The sequence below is a fragment of the Lethenteron reissneri genome, chromosome 23 (genome assembly GCF_015708825.2).
Source record: "Lethenteron reissneri isolate LAM-NWPU_2019-01 chromosome 23, ASM1570882v1, whole genome shotgun sequence".
Taxonomy (NCBI): Eukaryota; Metazoa; Chordata; class Hyperoartia; order Petromyzontiformes; family Petromyzontidae; genus Lethenteron; species Lethenteron reissneri.
The window spans coordinates 3,063,679-3,083,274 of record NC_083801.1 but is presented as its reverse complement, the minus strand read 5'-3'; the positions used below and the strand labels follow the sequence as shown (position 1 = coordinate 3,083,274).

At 45.1% G+C, this 19,596-nt stretch overlaps 1 protein-coding gene across 10 annotated transcripts in view; it reads left to right on the top strand.

The window, feature by feature from the left end:
* The window catches only part of LOC133345852 (disco-interacting protein 2 homolog C-like), a 134,060-nt gene that overhangs the window by 69,410 nt on the left and 45,054 nt on the right, over positions 1 to 19,596 (top strand). For 4 of the 10 annotated variants that reach the window (XM_061556877.1, XM_061556873.1, XM_061556880.1 and 1 more), the window contains 9 exons: positions 2,288 to 2,413; positions 6,649 to 6,755; positions 8,132 to 8,321; positions 9,113 to 9,223; positions 11,946 to 12,065; positions 14,053 to 14,253; positions 16,357 to 16,448; positions 17,607 to 17,717; positions 19,019 to 19,142. In XM_061556877.1, coding sequence (XP_061412861.1) covers positions 2,288 to 2,413; positions 6,649 to 6,755; positions 8,132 to 8,321; positions 9,113 to 9,223; positions 11,946 to 12,065; positions 14,053 to 14,253; positions 16,357 to 16,448; positions 17,607 to 17,717; positions 19,019 to 19,142 — 1,182 coding nt within the window. The remainder of the gene's footprint in view (positions 1 to 2,287; positions 2,414 to 6,648; positions 6,756 to 8,131; positions 8,322 to 9,112; positions 9,224 to 11,945; positions 12,066 to 14,052; positions 14,254 to 16,356; positions 16,449 to 17,606; positions 17,718 to 19,018; positions 19,143 to 19,596) is intronic. The other 6 variants (XM_061556881.1, XM_061556883.1, XM_061556882.1 and 3 more) reach the window with 3 other exon arrangements.

Here is a 19,596-nt window from a genome sequence, read left to right as displayed (position 1 = left end):
AGTTTGCAATGTTCCTCTGGAAAGTCGTTCGCGACCAAAGCGCTTTTTATAAAACACTCAGCAGGCTTTTCCAGTTAGCACATTCCAGGATAATACACACGCTGACTGTGTGCCCACATCGGAATTAATGTCGTCTCCCTCGTATCAGATGCACTCGGAGAGTGCTCCTAGAGTGCATCTGGTCATGCAGTCACTTGGAGAATGCATGACACCACAGTGATTAAACACAGTGATTAAATATAGCTGAGAATGTATTCATTGGTGGCTAAGGTTTGGAGAAGTGGAAGAAGGCTCAATGCGCACCGCCAGTGTTTCTGCCCGTGCCGCATGCACGCATCTTGTCTCCACAAATTGCGCCGTGTGAATTCTGAGGCTTAATTTGTGAAAGGCTGTCTTCGGTGCACAGGCCGCAACGGCGGCCCACTGCTGCTTTCTGTTACTGTCAAAACACGTTAAATAATAAATAACATGGACTAAGCCGATTATAGAGGTTTTAATTTTTCTGAATACTCACTAAATAAGGGTCAGGCCCCAGTGTAGCAGGCTGACTCGGCAAATCCATTGAGCTTTTTTATTTTATTTAATACCTTGGGTTAAATTTGTTATTGGATGATTGAGTCAGATTAGTGGTTGTTATTGCCTTGGTTATTTGTTCTATGTGGAATGGCTGCCGACTGTACGTGTGTCCGTAGAACTTATTTCGCACTGTACGTAGCCAACCGTGCTCATCGGAATTGCAGGGAAAAATTGGATGGACTCCAAACTGGGAGTGCTTTGCTTACCAGACAGAGGCTGCATTAAATACGATTCGATGTGGGTCATTGCTTTACCATTGCAGTTTCCAGACATTAATGCAGGTGAGCTTCAATTTTTTAATTAACGGCTTTTAAGGCATTGTGCAAATCGGCCTTCGCTTTTGGCTAAAACAGTGTAGAGTTGGCTCCTCTTTTGGCACAGTCATCAAAAGCTGATTCCATTTGCCATTTAACTCCCTTAGGCGTTGATGACTTGGTGACAGCCCTTGGATATACAGCATTGGGAGACCTGGAACAGTTTCACTTTTCCCCCGCATTGTGGTGACAAGATTGCAACGTAAGGATTAAGAGACCGGTGGAAAAAAATTCGGATGATGTCATGTTCTCCACCGCAGGCAACTGGCTTAAACATGCCCTGTCTGCATCGGTTTAGCCGCGAGTTCCAAAAAGTGCATAAGTATTTGAAATCCATTTGTCCTTTGTTAAAAAAACATTCTCTGAGATGCAGACAGACATCCATCATTGCAACTCCTTTCTATTTCATTCCGTGGAAGGTTAAAAGAATATTTCCATTTTCATTCCTGTTGGCTTACAGAAGCGTTTGCCGAGTCCCCGGGGCCTGGAGCCAAGTCTTGCTGTCGCACAAAGCCCCTGCACAGCCTCCACTCCTACCCCCATTCACGTCTCCCGTTCTCACGGATTTCAGCAGCTTTTTCGGCCAAATGCAATGCTGAGAATAATTTATTTAAACATCTGTGTTAAACGACTTAATCATCGGAGCGAGTTGCTTTTGTAGCTGTTCACCGATCCACGACGGGGATACTTGTGAACATTTGTACGAAATAATCCTAACCGACTGTAAGATACACTTTCTGCGAAACAATGTTTGGCCCACATTGGTTTGTGTTTTTTTGTTGTTGCTGTGTGGGGAAAGGGATGTAACCAGAGTGCTTGGAGAAACCCCATGATCATGAATGGGAAAACCCGTGCATGTGATGGGAAAACTTTACAAAGAGATGTCATCAACCTACATCATGTACTGCCCCATCATCACATGTGTATCTCCTATGATCTCTTCATGACCCTAAGTTAGAAGCACACACCGGCTACCCCAGCATGCTGTGCGAATGACCCTATCGTCGTGCGGACAATTCTATTGCACGTCACGGTGCCGCATGCCGCCGTGTATGTGTGCGTACGCGTGTCCGTACGGTCATGTGGAGAGCGGTAGTGTAGCGGTCAACTCGCTGCGCTACGAACCGGGCGACCCGGGTTCCATTCCCGCTCACGGCCAACACCAGTGATGAGTATTTGAACCAGTCCTAGGCCTCCCCTAGGTCGACTCGGCCTCAAATAAGTACCTGGTGCGATGTGTAAACATGGTCACGAGGGAGACAAAAGCAGCCGGGGTGTGGTGCTGGCCACCTACCCGCTCGCGTGCCCTGCCCCGCCTTCTTAGGTGCTCGCTAACAGCATTTGCCCCGACAGTCTGTTAAGGGTAGACGGGGGATCTTTGTCTTTGTTTTTTGCAGACGTTCACACAGAAGCCGTTCAAGCCGCGCTTGCCAAGCACAAGGAGAAGAAGATGCCCATGCCCATGCCTTCCAAGCGCCGCTCGTTTGCCGTGCAAGCCGCTGTAGACGCCTACACGCCGCCAGGTACGCTGGCGATCGGCAGAACACCGGCCACTCGTTGGTCTGTCGAGCCTTTATTTGTAGAGTGGCGTTAACTGCCTCGCCTGGTATGTAGGAGGCCGTTGGTTCGATCCTGACCCTGGCACCTGTATATTTGTAGTTTGCATGTTCTCCTCGTGGTTGCGTGGATTTTTTTCCGCGTCCTCCAGTTTTCCCTCCAGATTTCGAATCAACATTGGTTTAGAGTATTTGGCTGCTATAAATTTCCACTTGATAAGCCACTTTTGTAAAGCGATCATCTGTGGCCAAGTTGCTTCTGCAAAAGAGCTAAACAGCATAATGGGCCTTACCTGGTAAAATAAAAATAGTTTAGTTTTTAGTATCTATGTATGCTGAACTTATTTTGCACCCTACGTATCGGTGCAACGCTTCGGGTGTTAAGGGGGAGCCCTTCATCCTGGGCCCCGTTTTATGGCAGAGATGGCACAATTTAAATCCGTCCTAGTTTTAGTGAAATGTTTGAGTTGAACGCTGTGTGGTCCATATCCATTTTAAGTCGTGTTCCAGTGCATTGTTTTGGGAACGTTAGTGCCATTTTAACACGTCCAGAAATATGTTTTCTAACGTTGCACATGTTGCTAAAGTGGTAACAGAGAGAAAGATGATAATTGAAACCAATTCAAAATTAACATATGAATTAAACTATTACATGAAAGCTTTGTTCAGTCTTTGCTCCGTGCTTTGTGCTGTCAGAGGAGCCTGATTTACATTTCCAATAAGAACTACACACTGCCCTTTATGCATTTGTCAGGATAAGTCATGGAGCCAAGATTACTGTTATCAGTGATCTGCAGAGAGCCTTTGTGTCTATGGGGGCTATAAACAGGGAGGATTCTGTAGCTACTGTGGGCAGCTTAGCGGGATGTTTCGTTCAATTTCTCTGGCCTAGTGATGCAAACACATTCTCTATTTATGATGACTTTCAGAAGTATGATCCATTGTGGGTGTTTTTCCTCCTCCAGTTATCGCCATAGGATGTCAAGGCACGAGCTGTAACTAGAGAACGCATGTAATGTAGACTAAAGTAGAGTGTATGATGTGTAATGAAATGTTAATATGTGCATATAAAAAAACATGCTCCCACTCATTACGACGGAATATGCCAAAAATCCATTTGGAGGACCTGAAAGAGAATATTGAGACTCAGTGAGGATCTCCAGGATAACTGCAAAAAATATAATTGTTCAATGACAGTATCCCAATAGATTTAACATGCTGTTGGGGCAAGTGCTGTTAGCGAGCGCCTATGAAGGCCAACACGGCACACGAGTGCGTGGGGTGTCTCGGACCACACCCGGCCACCATTTTCTCCTAACTCTTTATGTTTACACGCCAGATTAGACACTCATTTAAGGGTGAGTTGACCTTGGGGGGGGGGGGGGGGGCATGCCAGGCTCAGATATTTGTCAAATATGTTGGCCGTGAGCATGCATGCTAACCACTGCACTACCACTCCCCACACTGGTCAAACAAAGACACGTCCGGTAACTTAGGAACCTCGAGAACATGACCAGAATATAATACGGTGGTGAGATGTCAAAACAAACCGTGCACCTTGACGCACATCACATTTGTTGGTGAACTGATCCCGGGTGGGAGTTGTAACTTGAATCACCATCGTGAGCTGTCAGTCCACACACACACACACCACTTTATTCTTCGTGAATTTTTTGATACGGTCCTTGCAGTAACTTGCATATGTATGGTGTCAGTCACAGAAATAACTGCTGCAAAACCAGAGGGTGGTGTATTGCCAATCTTTCTCACCATCTCGCGGGTTATTTTTCCTGTACGCAACCATGTGTCTTTGTGTGCGGCTTTCATGTTTGTTGTTGTCCGGCACAATTGCCTGCCATGTGAGTGCAGTAAGTTGCAACCATTCAGCATGGCTACGACCTTTGCCAGGCAAACTGCGCCCAGCATGGCTGTCCGTCGATGTTGTGTTTTGTGACCCATAGCCAGTGCTGCTCAAGAATATTTGGAACCGAACCGTGTACTGTATTTATATATTATTCATGACTTTACATTTCCCTGGCTGGGAATGCTAAACAGCAGCACGGCAGTGGTTGTGAACTGCCTGGGATATTTAAATGTGAAGCATTGGCGGGTGTCCGACTGTGATTTTGATCAGTTTCAGCTGCTGCCAGCTGTGTGCCAAGCACGCCCATTACCCTGATCAATAATTAAAGCCGGGGAAGCGGTGTGGAATTGAATGCAAATTGCTTCATTTTGTCTGTGTCCCGCGTGTGGAACAAATTCTGATTTGGGGATGCTTGAGTATAGAAAGTGCTGAAATAATACAACCAAGTGTACTGATTAGGCGCATACTTTATGAGCCAGACAACAGCTGAGCACTGCGCGGTGCTGTAACAAGGGCTTCCAGTTGTTCACTCTCGGAGGAAATGAAACTACAATGAAATGGCTAACCCAGTTGAACCAAATTTTTGCACACGTCCACTGGCTTTCAAACTGTACGGCTAAGCGAACAAACCCAATTTTTTAATGTGAGGTATTTCCATCAGTCACGTTCCTGCTTCATGTCGCTTTTGTAAATGCAGGTTCATAAGTCAAGTGAGCAAATTCAAGGAATTTCACAAACTCCTTGGAATGAGTCACTTAAAATTCTCTGCTTGTCGGTCTTGCGACTGACCTACGCATACGCTCATGTTTTTGACGCACGTTAAACACTGTGTTCCCATGGCACTTTTCTCCAGACATGGTTCGGAGCCATCCGCATTAAATCATCCCTCACGCTCATGCATAGTTCTCTCATGACACTACTACTAATCCTCCTCCTCGTGTCAGAGTGGAAACCAGAACATGCTTTATCCCTAGATTTCTATTTAAATAATGATTCACTTTTGTCCTCTTCCAACAATACGTCATGTCAAAGGCTACTTGAGTTTGAAATAAATGTGTCTATTTGCATGCACACAAGTCATAGTCCAAGCTTAGCCCTTTCGTACCATGTGGGCGAGTGTCATGAGCAATGAGCTCTAAGCAGGCACAGCACACATGGGTACGGTGTGGGCCAGCACAAACCACTTCGACCAGCATTTGTCTCCACAGGTCCGGTGTTCACACGCAGGTGAACCGAGTGGCGAGTTGGGTAAAATATCTTTGGAGAAAATCTCCCCTAATTGACACCGATTTAAACAGGTTTGGTTGATGTAAACAACCCAAGGTACTTATTTAAGGATGAGTGTATCCAAGGAAGGCCCAAGCATGTTCAGATGCCTCTTTCCAATCATGCTGTCCATGGCCAGGAATCATATCCCCGATTGCTCAGTTTGTAGGTGCAGTGCATGACGCTGTGTGCCACTGCTTCCCAATCAGCAGCAGCATTGTAATGAGGGATATCTCTGCCTTCGGGTTCCTGTTGTGAATGTTTATCTTTGGATAATTGAAGTTATTGGTTAACACATTTGTAATAATTGTAACACTTGATTCATAAATTCACATTGAGACTCATCTAAGGCACATTGTTTTAAATTTCTTGTAATCAAATATATTAACGATTTGTGTAACATATCTAACATTTAGTTTCTTCACCTAATTTGCATTTGAATGGAGTTTTTTTGGCAAACTATGCATGCACACATCAACTTTAACGACCCACAGTCTCTTCCATTTAGTCATGAATAGTCATGAATAAGTAATCATGCTCCTTGTGCTGTTTTATGCTCTTTTAAAACATTTTACGGGGTTCTTTGTGCCAAAATTAACTCAGAAATTTTACATTCAGTACAACGGTTTAGTCGCAAGACTTCGAATAAAGAGTGAACTATGGTGTCACGAGTGCAGTTTATGATAATTAACTTTTTAGAACTTGCGATACGGAAGGCGAACATGGCCCTTCTACTGTAATCGCCGTTGTTTTGAACGCCGTTGGAATTAACCCTTTCTTTCCCGATGTAAAAACAACAAATCTCTGTGGTCGTTTGGTTTTTTTCTCCAGGTCCTCCGGTTTTTCACTCCACATTTAGAAACGTGCATTTAGGGTATTTGGTTGCTATACATTTCTGCATGATAAGCCACTTCTTTTTGAGCTCTAATTTATGGCCAGGCCGTTTCTGAAAAATAGCTCAGTGGGTCTTAGCTGGTAAAAAAAAAAATGGTGTCCGAATTTACGGGCACAGGAATTGGGTTTTGTGCTTCACCGCTGTCGTTGTGCGGTGCGGTCGTGGTGGGCCCCACAGACACGTCGTCGGCCTCCGAGGACGAGAACTCTCTCCGCCGGAGGTCCCAGGATCCGCTGGGCCAGGGGTCGCTCAACGTGGAGCGCTGGATCAGCCAGGCCATGCAGGTGGGACCGTGGCACAAATGCCACTCCGACCTCTCACCACACCTCTGACCTGCCCGCAAAGGCTGTAGCTTCAAAAATACAAAACGGGGGGAAACGTTTTGGTTCACAGTATAATTAACGGAGGGTTCACCAAAACCAAAATCACAATGAGAGACATTTTTTTTGGAATTTGGTAATAAACTTTAAATTTCATGAGCCCGCAAAGCATGTGATTGATGTCACTAAGCGGTCCTTAAAGAGCCGCGTGTGGCTCCAGAGCCGTAGGTTGCCGACCCCCTGGTATAATGAGTGAGCCATCTGCCCTTTCCCATTGAAGGCTGCTGTTGTGATTGTTGCTAAAATATTTATTCAGAGTTCATTATTCAACGAAACTCACTATGCATGTTACTCTTTGAGCTTCTCCCCAGTTAACATTCTAGTAGTGTCTGTCGGCCTGTACGCTATGGAGATTCAGATCATTACATAAAACCAGTGGTAAATCAATCCGCGTCTGCAGCATTGTGAAACTCAAGCCTGGTTATAGATTTGGCATGCGGCATGAAACTGTCGTGTTCGCTCGGGAAACACTGAGTGCACAAAATGATGAATGGATGCACCGTAAACACGTGGACTGATTTCATGTGGCAGCTTTCTATGGAGTTGACAAAAAAATGGTATTTACAATTACAATGCAAGCTCATTAGAATTTTAATATAACCGAGTGGTGCTACTGTCGGATAACTTGACTCAACATCAGAAGGTTGCAACTGGTAATCCTATGAAGAGATTGGAATTCTTCTCAAAGAAATGTAGATTTTTTTTTTACAAAGCTCCAAGGTCGTAATTTGAGATTAACAACGTCCAATGAGTGTGGAAATACCAACTGCTTTGTTTTGAATGTAGGGGTTTTTAACTGAATAAAAATGGACCGCTTAACACAATGTGAAATATTTGTGGCTACAGCCGGTTAATAATATCCTCAATTTATTCACGTGGAAATTATTTGAAAAGCAATACTTGCCGAATAATACAGTAATACCCCGATTTACGTCTCTCCCTTTTATGGCGTTTTGCAAATGCGTCGTCACTTTATTAATACCGCGACCTGATTTGCGTCGCCTCAACCCCCACACTGACGTGGCTTACAACACCCATCTTTTGTCATATCCGTCGCCTCCGCCTCCACCTACCCTATAAATTGCTTTGATTTACGTCGTTCCGATATTCATCACACCTCTCAAGAACGCATCCCTGACGTAAACTTGTGTATTTACTGTATTTCCAAATGAATGAGCGAATACACAGCTAAAGTTCTTCGGCCAGTCTCAATGATATAATACCATGTTGGACGTCCCTCCGTGTGTGGAGTGCTGACCCGGCTGCGTCTACTCCCTCAGCAGGGCACCTCCACCACGTCCTCCTCCGCCTCCTCCGCCTCGTCCCACAGCACGGGGCCACGCGCCACCTCCCAGGCGGGGCCTGCCCCGACCCACACCTCCACGGCCACGCCTGGGCCCAGCCATGGCGAGCGGGAACGCCGCGGTGGGCCTGGCGCCCTGGCCGACGTCATGGCCCACACACACCTCGGTGAGTTCGCCAGCGCGGCACGCTCGCTGTGGCGTGCCTCGAACAGATGCATGTCATCTGCTCCTTTCTTAGTTCATTGCTTGTTTATTGTGGTTGCTCATAATAAGTGGTTCCATGCCGTTCGTTTTATAAAACTAAACTACTTTTTATTTTAGTGTCCTGGCCATAAATGATAGCCCAACAAAGTGGCTTATCACGTGGACATTTCTATCAGCTAAATACTTTAAAACGCATGTTTCTTAATGTGGAGGCAAATAAATGGTTGATCCGGAGAAAAATCCACACAACCACGGGGACAACATGCAAACTCCAAATATACAGACGACATGGTTGGGTTCGAACCCACGACCTCCTGTCACCTACTTAATTTGTTCTTGCCATTGGGGTGGCTCGGGCAATACCAACAAAGTGGCTTGAATCAGTGCGCTGTGTACATCCGACAAGGAGCACGCGGGCGCCAGTGGGCTCGCATTCCACATGGGTTTGCGTGGCAGCCTTACAACCGTTCTCTGGTCTCATAAAGGCCATGACTGTTCTCTTACGACACATCAGACATACTCGCACACATCATTACATGTGCAACCATAGCTACCGTCTTTAGAGCCTAAAAAGAGCAGTCACATCTCTTAAGACCCTACCCTGCCCACCTCCCAGAGGAACGCTGGTGGATGACGATTAAACGTTAGCTCACGCGTGCTCGTCTCTGCCCCACCTTGCTGCCTGTGCAAGCCCGCGCGTCGAGGTGGCGACCCCACGCATGTAAGCTAATGCGTCGCCGGTTCTCTGTACAGACGGCCGCTCCGCGCCCCCCGATGTGACGACCCACACCTCGGAGGCGCACCCTCCCCCAGTGCGGGGCTACTCCAGGGTCGCGCATTCGGAGATGATGGACACCGGCAATGGTACGTGGTGGCGCCCGGCACAACCACCTGCCAATGTCAGGGGAGTGGAATGGTGCATTGATTATAACCAGTGTTATATCACGTAATGAATTGCCGTGTAGTTTATAAGCTAAAACTTCCCAAGTGGCTGAATGAGATGAGTGACCTTCAGAAGTTTGGGCGGTCACATAACAAAGCAACGTTTTTCCCATGTTTGGCCCAAGTAAAAGATGTAATTATTTTACCAACACAGTTCATCGCCAGCTTTATTTAGCCACTTTTAGCCTGGCATGGGCATTGGTTTTGTAATTGTGAGGATTCACAGGGCAAGAGTGATAATGGCCAGGGACTGACAGAGGTGAAAATTTGTGTATAAATTCTTCTTTGGTTTTTTCGGTAAAGTCACGTATAAAAATAAAATAATAAATTAAATAATAGCATACGACGTTTCGATTGCAACACAAGCAATCATCATCAGGTATAATGAAATAGCGACATAGAATATAACCAGAAAACTATAGACAGACATATAAGCAGACAGATATCACCAAGATACATAGAGAGAGCAACCCAGGTACAGAGAGAGGTGATCGTCTCTGTGGGGTGGCCTTAAATAGACAGAGGGGGGCGGAGGCAGAGAGAGGGAGGGGGTAGGGAAAACATTTACATGTCAATGAGTACGAAGGGAGGGGAGTAAGGTAAGCAGGCTTAGAGGGAGACAGAACACACTAAATTAAATAACCTAGCAAAGTATCGAAATGTTATGTAAAACGACACAGAGAGTCGGTCAACACACAATTAACGCATTGCCTGGTCGATTACGTATTTCAAAGATTGCCAAGTTAGAATTTACGTGTGAAAATTCCAAAGAAAGACAAAACATAAAAAAGAGGAACGGAGACACACAGACAGAGCAGAACCTAAGAACGATACAAAACGAGTGTAGACAGAGAAAATTACACTAAATATACAGGCAGAGAGAGAGAACAAGAAACCCAGAGAGAGAGAAAAAGGTAAACTTGGAACTTCCTCGTAGAAGTGGTTCAATCTTAATTTTGGAGCTTTCGTGACTGCAGGAATTATTCTTTGGTTTTTTCGGTAAAGTCACGTATAAAAATAAGATAATAAATTAATATTAAATTAATAATAGCATACGACGGATGCTATTATTTAATTTATAATTTTATTTTTATACGTGACTTTACCGAAAAAACCAAAGAATAATTCCTGCAGTCACGAAAGCTCCAAAATTAAGATTTGTGTAGAAACTTCGGCAAAACGTTTGTAAATAAATCCTGTTTACGTCCTAGCCATAATATTTAAACTAAACTCTTACTATTCTTATTTTACCAGGTAAGGCCCACAGATGTTATAGCTATTTTTCTGAAGCTCCCTGGCCGTCAATGCTAGCTCAACGAAGTGGCTTATCATGTGGAAATGTATTGCAGCCAAATATTCGAAACGCATGCTTCTTGACGTGCATGTAAAAACTGTAAGACCCAGAGAAAAATCCACATAACCCCGGGGGGTGAGAACAACCAAACTCCAAATATACAGCCGTCAGGGTCAGGATCAAACCCACCACCTCCTGCATACCAGACGAGGTAGTTAACATCTCGCCAGCGTCGTGCCATGTGATAGTGTTTAATTTGTGTTGTTTTAGAAAACCTTAGACTTTATCCGCAAAATACACATTTTAAAGGTGTGGTCTTAGATATTAAATAAATCAAGTCGTTTGTTAAGTGTACTGAGTAAAATGTTAAGTGTGATATCTTTAAATGGAATGGCTTGTGGATCTTAAGTGAAAGTGCAATGTGCATTCAGCTGTTGCATCTGCAAATTATTCTTATATTTTCCACTGGAGACCATTCTTGGTACCACATGGTATGTCCTTGAATTCTTGATGATATTCAATATGTTGCTCCAGTTTTATATCTTGCATTTCATGTAAATATGTATGTTGAATGTATATAAGTTGAACTTCTTTTGCACCTTACGCAGCCAACCGTGCTAATCAGAGGTAGAGTTCATTAAAACACAGGTTTTAAAATGTATGATATGAAAAGTTAGTTTCCATTGAAGTGAACAATTGATTTACAATTGCACACAGACGTTTCCATTTTATGCATTTGTCTTCTCGTTCTCATTTCGCATGACATAGTTACAAACTTAAATATTTTCATATGAAGTAATTTATTTTTACAACAACATAAATTAAGGAATGAAATGTGGATGAATGCCCATATATATATTTTTATCAGATAAAATCATGGAACTTGGAACTCTAAACTTAGTTTAGCAATGTTGAGGAAGTGGCTGGAATATTAAAACAGCTGTTTGAGTGGCAGAGCTCCCATCTATGTGAACGTGAGTTCTCACCCTGGCCAAGTCTGAATGTGGTCCTCATTCCTGTGGCGTTAGTAAGATGTTCATCGCCTGGGAGAGCAGTGCTTGGTATAAAATTAATGCTTGGTTGTCCTTTGGTATAATCTGAACCCTGGAATTTCCAACACTGACTAAGAACTGCCTCTTGACAACAATTTGAATGTGGTGTACTTTGACTTTTAAAGCATTGCGGAATATTACAGTTTGGCACATGTTATCGATGAAACATTTGTACTTTCATATATTTGCTTGGAGGCTCCAATGGTTATATTGGTTTGGTCCCCCCCCTTCATGTGATTTAGGAGTGTAGATTTTTTTTTCGTCGTCGGTGCCGAGTCTTTGTGTTCCTCTGGTCCAGGGATGCCAGTCAACAGCCGAGTCTCCTCCAAAATCCAGCAGCTTCTCAACACCCTCAAGAGACCCAAGCGGCCGCCACTCAAAGAGTTCTTTGTCGACGACTTTGATGAGCTCTTGGAAGGTACCACTCGGGGTTGCGGCTTACCAACTGCCACCACTTGCGGTGCCGTTCCGTGATTTTCAGCTAAACGCTGCGCTGTGACTGCTCCGTGCGGTGCACCTTGTTGCAGCATAACAAGACAGAATCAACCGTGAAATTGACAATAAGATCAAATAATATTCAGCTAAAGCAGTCTTGGGGCTCTTCATGTTCAGTGCTGATGCCTACATTTTCCCTCATTTTACTTTGCCCCATGAGTACGTGCCCCATTGCAGTGATGTAAAAATCAAGGGTAATTAGAGCTTTGCTCCTTTTTATAAAAAAAAATGGGAGTGTTCCTTTTGCGTGTTCTGCCTGGAATTCACTGGATCATGCATCCAGGAATCAATCGTGGCGCTGGGGTGGCTCTGGGCTGGCCCTTCACCGTGTCTTATTTGCATGACCAGTGCAGTACCCACAACTCTTCCACGGGTCTTGTAAATGTAGTTTAACACAACTTGTATTTAAGACAATGTTTATAAGAATGCTATGGAGGCAGAGGCTGGGTCTTATGGTTGGCGATTAAAACAAACAAACCTCGACATAAATTGGGCATTTGGTTGGCACAAGAGTGCCATGTGTGCAGGTGTGTTGATCATTAGCGCCGATTTCACGTACTTGCCAGTACGGCGCCGCGCGGTTGCTATTAGCACAATTAGTTCATTGTGTAACTCTTAAAGATGCACCCTAATTAAAGCATTTACGGAGAGTGACTAGTCATTGAGAATTAACAGAAATGGATGTTAACATATATTTAAACTTGCACAGATGGCTTTAACGACCATTAATTACCCTGAAAAACACCTGCATCTTTATTTATTTTTGAGGCATTCGTTTTTCATATATATTTTAAAATAGCATGTTTGTAGCATCGCCTCTCAGTTACACACCGGTTAGTATTGGGGCTTCTGTGCCTTGATTGTATGAGACGACAGCTGTTGTTCAAAGCAAGTAACCTCCGTATATTTCAGTGCCCATTGCATTGTTGTTGAACACGTGTGATTCAGGAGTAGTTACTGGAAGTGTGACTTAATAGCTCATCTGCATGAGCAGTTCACTATTAACAGTACATGCTACAGGAAACACAACTTAACATTATGGTATAGTTATTACAAAAAAAAAAACATTGCTCATTTGAGTGCTGCTTATGCATATAATACCCGAACAAGACTAAATTCCAGCCTGTAAAAGTAAGCCTTGTCTGGTTTTGTGTGTGGGGCACCTAGTGTGCAGAGTAAGCGTTGGGATTCAAATTTTTGGTTTGCCATTATTTCAAGAAATACTTACCTTGAACCTGATTTGGTGCTGTTCCCGCACCACACATTATTTTGTCTTAAGCGGCACTGGAGATGGAAGAGTAAAAGGGAAGTGAGATCTGTGCATGGGCTGCTGCTGCTGCTGCTGTGTGCCCTCTCGCTGGCCTCGTTGGGTAGCATTGCTCTACATGTCGGTATCGATTTGCTACAACAATGAAACAATGAGCAGTGCACTTGTCTGCCTGAGAAGAAATGTCACGGTCAGCTGTTTCTTAACTTCAAACTATAGGGACCATTCACAAGGGGAGCTTGTACAATTGCAGCATGGTTCAGCCCCTGATGCCCTTGCGCCTTTATAATGTATGTTGTGTTGTCAATCAAATCTCTTGCAAACAAAGCGGGTAATTTTCAACTCTGCAATTTGAACACGGTGACTTCTTCTAGCAAATGATTGTGAAATGGTCTTTAACGTCTACTTTACAGCACACTGTTGTTTCGAATTACTTGAAATAAATCTTTGACGACCTGCATGAATTCAACTCTCAACCCCAGACAAGGTGGCCGAGTGGGCAACGTGATGACCACTCGGGCACCCGTGCTACCAGCCGGCACGTTATGACGCTGCCCATATTCAGTGGCACGCCGAGTCTCTGACCTTGCTGCGAGAGATGACGCGGTGCTTCTGTGTGCAATCCCGCATGCCGCGCGATGAGCAGTGCCACAACCCGACCCCAACCAGCCCAAGCCAGAGGGCGCGCAGACAACACCCGTCAAGGGGGAGCCGCTGGGAGTGGTGACCAATTGGCCTCCCTCGCTGGAGGCTGCCCTGCAGCGCTGGGCCACGCAGTCGGCCAAGGCGCTGTGCCTTACCGCCCTGGACACGACTGGGCGGCCCCAGTGCTCGCTCACCTACGGTACGGGGCCCTCGGCCATGTCTCCCGGCCCGCTTACCCCCACGGTCTAACCTCCACCTTTGACCTCTGATTCCATTGAGATTTGTGTCAAATTCACAGCTTGCCGGGGAACTGAGGAGTGCAAATCTTAACCCCGTGCAAAGGCACGCGTGTTTGTATCTTACCTTCATGCAAGTGACTCCACCAAAGTGTAAAATGCATGAGTGCAGAGAAACTCCACGGGCCACCCTACCGTGGTGTTTGCTCGTACAAAGCATGGTAATGCCATGAATCACACGCATGCTGCGTATCGTTAATGTTGTCTTAAAATGTGCGGTAGGCCATGCTATGTACAGATGAGACTCGCTTGTTCTGAGTTGTATTGGGCAACAGTTTGGTAATAAACTTGACACGAAACAGCATGCAACATTGTAACAAGACATGTCCTTGAATTAATGTGAGAGTTTAATTATTGTAACTTAATGATATTTAAATGAATGCATACCGTTGTCTAATCACTTTTCACTTTTTTTTTCCAGGAACGCTTTTACATTTTTTAGCTGTTTTAATAAGTAAAATAAGTAAATAAATTAAAATTACTGCCACATTTATTCGTGAAACACCAAATTTGCCATTCAGCTGACTCTTTGTAGGGCAGATATATACATTTCAGAAGATACGGTTAAACATTATAATTGGAACCTCTGGCCAAACAATGAGCTGCCGTTTATTGTAGACAAGACTGTGTGGCGCAGTTTCAGAACGTGTTTACGGTGGTGGAGCCAAGGGTCAATCGTGTTTACCCACAAAAGCCCTCTCAGCTGTTACCACCGAGAGCACAGACTGCCTCCACTTCGCGTGTTTGCAGGCTCTCCGCCAGTGATAGAACTCACAGGAATAGCAGCACACACACGGGCTGACAAACTTGGGAACTTGTTTCAATCCTGGATGACATCAACATTTAGGTCATGCTACAGCCAGGCACTCAAGGGATATTGAAGTCCGGCCCTGATAGTTGAAATGGGAGAGGTGCTCAGGGCTTGCAGACCACTGGAAATTCAAGCTCGTGTAAATGCGCTTCTACTACGACAGTGCGGGTGATAAGCCCGTCTTGACGCTAGAAAGGCACGTTTCCAAACAACATTTGTGAAATTAAACGTCTGTCTTTGCCGTGTCGTGACCTGGCGGAGCGATGCTCAAAGCATTGACCTCCGCAGCTCCATTGCTTTTGCACGAGATGGCAGAGTGATCGCTCGGTGAGCCGCCCTGTTGCACAAATGGCAGCTGCACGGAGCTCACGTGAGGCCAGAGTGGCTCCGGCTATTTCTATCCACTTGTGAGACACAACGTAGACGGTCAGAGTGCAGGCCGCGGCCAGTAAACTTGCAACCACGGGGCTGGTCAGCGCAGTCGTTGTAACTCTGATCGTGAGTTGGACAAAGATAGATTTGAGTCATAGTTTGCTGCATTGTCATCTCAGCTTACCAGTAATTAGTCACATATGCACAATTCGTCTTTATGATTATTATTATTGCACTCATTTTATGTTTCCAGTTTACTCTGTGCCCATTATTTTAAAATAAAGTTGGCATTTTTTTTACAATTAAGGCTGATAAAATGTTGGCAAGCGACTTGAACTCCTGCGGTATTTAATTTTACTTTTTATATTCTAGTTTGGTATTGGCCGGCATCACAATGTCGAAATGCCAATTTCAAATGCCTAAGAAAGTTTAAGAACTTGTAGCAGGGCGGATTTGTTGCACTTCCTGCCACAGCAGTGCCTGTGAGAAGGTTTTGTGTGTGTGGGCGGTGGTCTATGCAGGCAAGTGGAGAGTGGTGGCGCAGCGGTTAGCGTGCTGCGCTACGACCCCGTTGACCTGGGTTACATTCCCCCTCATGGCCACCAACACCAGTGACGATTATCTGAACCGGTGCTGGGCCTCCCCTAGGATGACTCGGCCTGAAATTAGTACCTGAAGCAACGCGTAAACATCGCCACTTGGGAGACAGTGGTGCTGGCCACCCACTCCGTCGCGTGCCGTGCCAGCCTTCATAGCTGCTGGCTAACAGCACTTACCCAAACAGTCTGTTAATGCTACACGGGGGATCTTTTTCTTTGTGCAGGCAAACTGTGGAAGCAGAGTCTGAAGCTGGCATACACACTGCTGAACAAGCTGGGGACCAAGCAAGAGCCTCTCCTTCGGCCCGGCAACAGGGTGAGTATGCTGCTGCTGCTGCTTCCCTCCGTGTGAAAGGGTCTGTGCCTTTGCTGATGAGATCACTTTCGTGCGTTAGTTACACACTGTGCAAAAATCGTTCTTTATGTCAGGGGATAGCTTCTGCTGCTACGTCAAGCACGAGTCCGTCTCGTATTGGAATTCTGCATTCATATTTGCGATTGGGTTGCTGCAATCGTATATCTGTCCACCCGATGATTCCACGCTCGTTAATCCACTGCCACCACTCTCACCGTCATCAATCTGCTACCCACTTCTTTCTGGTTTCCCATTACTTTCATGGCCATTGCTCTCATGAACTCCATTCCATCATCCCTTCTCTGATTTGCTGTCCCCACTCTTGGCCAATTGCTGCCATCTGCACTACACGAAGCTATCTCGCCTGCAGTGCAGAATTCTTTACTTCATCGATTTGTTTTCCTTGCACAGCTTAGCTTTGAAATGTCTTACCTTCATCTTTCCAACTTTCATATAGCCTGACCTAATATGCAGAAAAATATCACCTTTCACTTGGGGGTCTTTGATCTCTACTTCTGCATCTTCGATTAGCACGATTGGCTACGTACGGTACGAAAAAAGTTCAACGTACATATATAAGAGATAAAAAAAATGCATTTTCCAGGCAGAGTCTGGACGAATATAGCATTGTCAGGATACAGTCTGGTTCCACGTTAAATCAACGGCATCTCTAGCAGTAACAATTAAACCGTGACCTTGCAAGGCGTGGGGAGCTTTCTCCACAGTCGTCATCATTCGCGATCGGCAGCTGAAGAGAAGAGAGAGAGCAGAATACAAAAACATGAGAATCTATTAAATAATCTAACTGGGAGATATATGGTTTCTGTGCACCTAGGGTTACCATCAAAGAGAAAAAAAAAGTCACGGATAGCAAGCGCCACATCTGAATACTTTGCAATGAAATCCACTTTGTGGGGGCGGCGTGTGGGTCATATGACCCAGCGGTGGGCCCCCATCTACTCGCCCGCATGGACACTGCACGATGTGATTCCGGCCGACGTTCTGTCATGCTCAATATTACAACTCTCATGTTTTTTTTTTTATCGCCTGCCACGTGAAGAGAGGCCTTGCGGGCATCGTGCGGATGCTGACGGAGAGCGCCGTTGTGTTCTTGTTCAGGTTGCGCTGGTCTACCCCAACAGCGATCCGGCCGCCTTTGTCGTTGCCTTCTACGGCTGCTTGATAGGAGGCCTCATCCCCGTGCCCATCGAGGTGCCTTTGACGAGCAAGGTATGTGTGTGTACGTATGTATGTTGAACTTGTTTTGCACCGTATGTAGCCGACCGTTGCAAATCATGGATTCCTGTGCTCATCGAGGTGCGGGGGAAGAACAACAAACTGAACAAAAAGCAGTACGGTGCGTTCTTGGTCACCTAGCGCATCTGCGGTCAGAGCCACATTCCCTTGGACGTGACCTAGAAACTTGAGTTGCTTGGAAATGTGATAGCAAATAATACAAAGCATTGCTTAAAGTAGTTTGGTTTTATTGTTTTAAATACAGTCTTTTCATACTCAATGACGACCGCCTTTCTCTAATTTCACTGAGAAACGTTAATCACAAAGTAGCAGCCGTCAGACACAGAGGCCCATTATTCATGCACTGCATTCCACCGGGCAGGAACTTTGACATCTGTATATTTTTGCCCAGTCGTGTTGTAAATGCCCTACCATGGCCGTTATCCAGTAAGTATAAGACAGACAAAGCTATTTACAAGACTCTGGGACTGTTCACAGCTTTTATGCTGTACATGTTTGCATTGTGGTTCGTATTTTTAGGGGAAAAACAGTTTTTGTATATTTTTGGATTGCATTTTTTGCGTATGGCCAGTAAAGCTTTGGTAAGAAATGCATATTTTGCTACAAAGCAAGTTTTGTTAAGCATACCATTTTTTTGAACTGTTGTCTTGAGTAGATATGGAACTATGTTATCGAGTTTTAAGTTACCCTCTGCTCAATCGTGTCAGATCTTGCAAGCTCAACAGGATTTGAACTCTGTTCATAATTGGTTAGAAGACTGCGTAGGAATTCCAGATATTTAAGGCTTTGGCTGTGAGGTCACGAGGAGACAATGGATTCATGAATATATCCGTGTGGAACTCTTTGAGTATTGCCCCCTTGTGTGTGTGGGTTTTCTCCCGGTTACTTCCATTTCCTTTCACAATGGAATTGGCCGAATGCCTGAATGCAGGACCCTCCTGAAAAACGATTCTTAATGCTACAACTAGGTTTCAGTGAGGCCTTCCCGGATTAAACAAAGTGCACTATTCTTAAAGTATTAATTGATTCCTGATAAACCGTTACTAAATGCGGTTTTGCCAGGCCTGGAAACTTGATTCCACAATTCAACCACTGCCATTGGAGAGCGTATTACTTAATAATCTCTATTATTATATTTTCAAACACTTGACTGGCAGCCAGATAGAATTAGCAGCTGAATTAATTTGGTAAGCTGCTCAAGCGTGTGACCTCATCCGAGTGCCCTGCCAAGCGTTGAACTGCCCTGTGGCGCGCGTGTGTGTGTGTGTGTGCAGGACGCAGGCAGCCAGCAGATCGGCTTCCTGCTGGGCAGCTGTGGAATCTCCGTGGCGTTGACGAGCGACGTGTGCCTCAAGGGGCTGCCAAAGGCCCCCACGGGGGAGACCATCACGTTTAAAGGCGAGTCTCGTAGCCCTGTTGCAACGGCAAGTGTGGTCTGTCGAACCAGGTAGATAACTCAAAGGGACCAGGGTAAAAGAGTAATTTGCGTGAGCGCGACCTGGGTCACCGAAATGACAACGGCAAAACAAGTAAAGTTGAGCACAGCGATGAAACGAATAGAAATTGGAGCAAAAAATTGACTGTCACGTGAGATGTTGAAAAATATTGCAGACACGTACGTCAATGTTAAATGATAAATTAAATTCCGCGCCAGCGCAATTTGGCTTGGCAGTTTGTAGTATTGTGGAATTTACACCACTTGGGATAGGACTGCGAATGGAGATAACACCACCATCACGTTGATCATTTGAGGACAGGAGGATTTCCACTTTATTATTGAAACACTATCCAGGTATAACATTGTGTAACTGCTAATACATTAGAAGAGTACCAGTTTGGTGGCTTGCAAGGC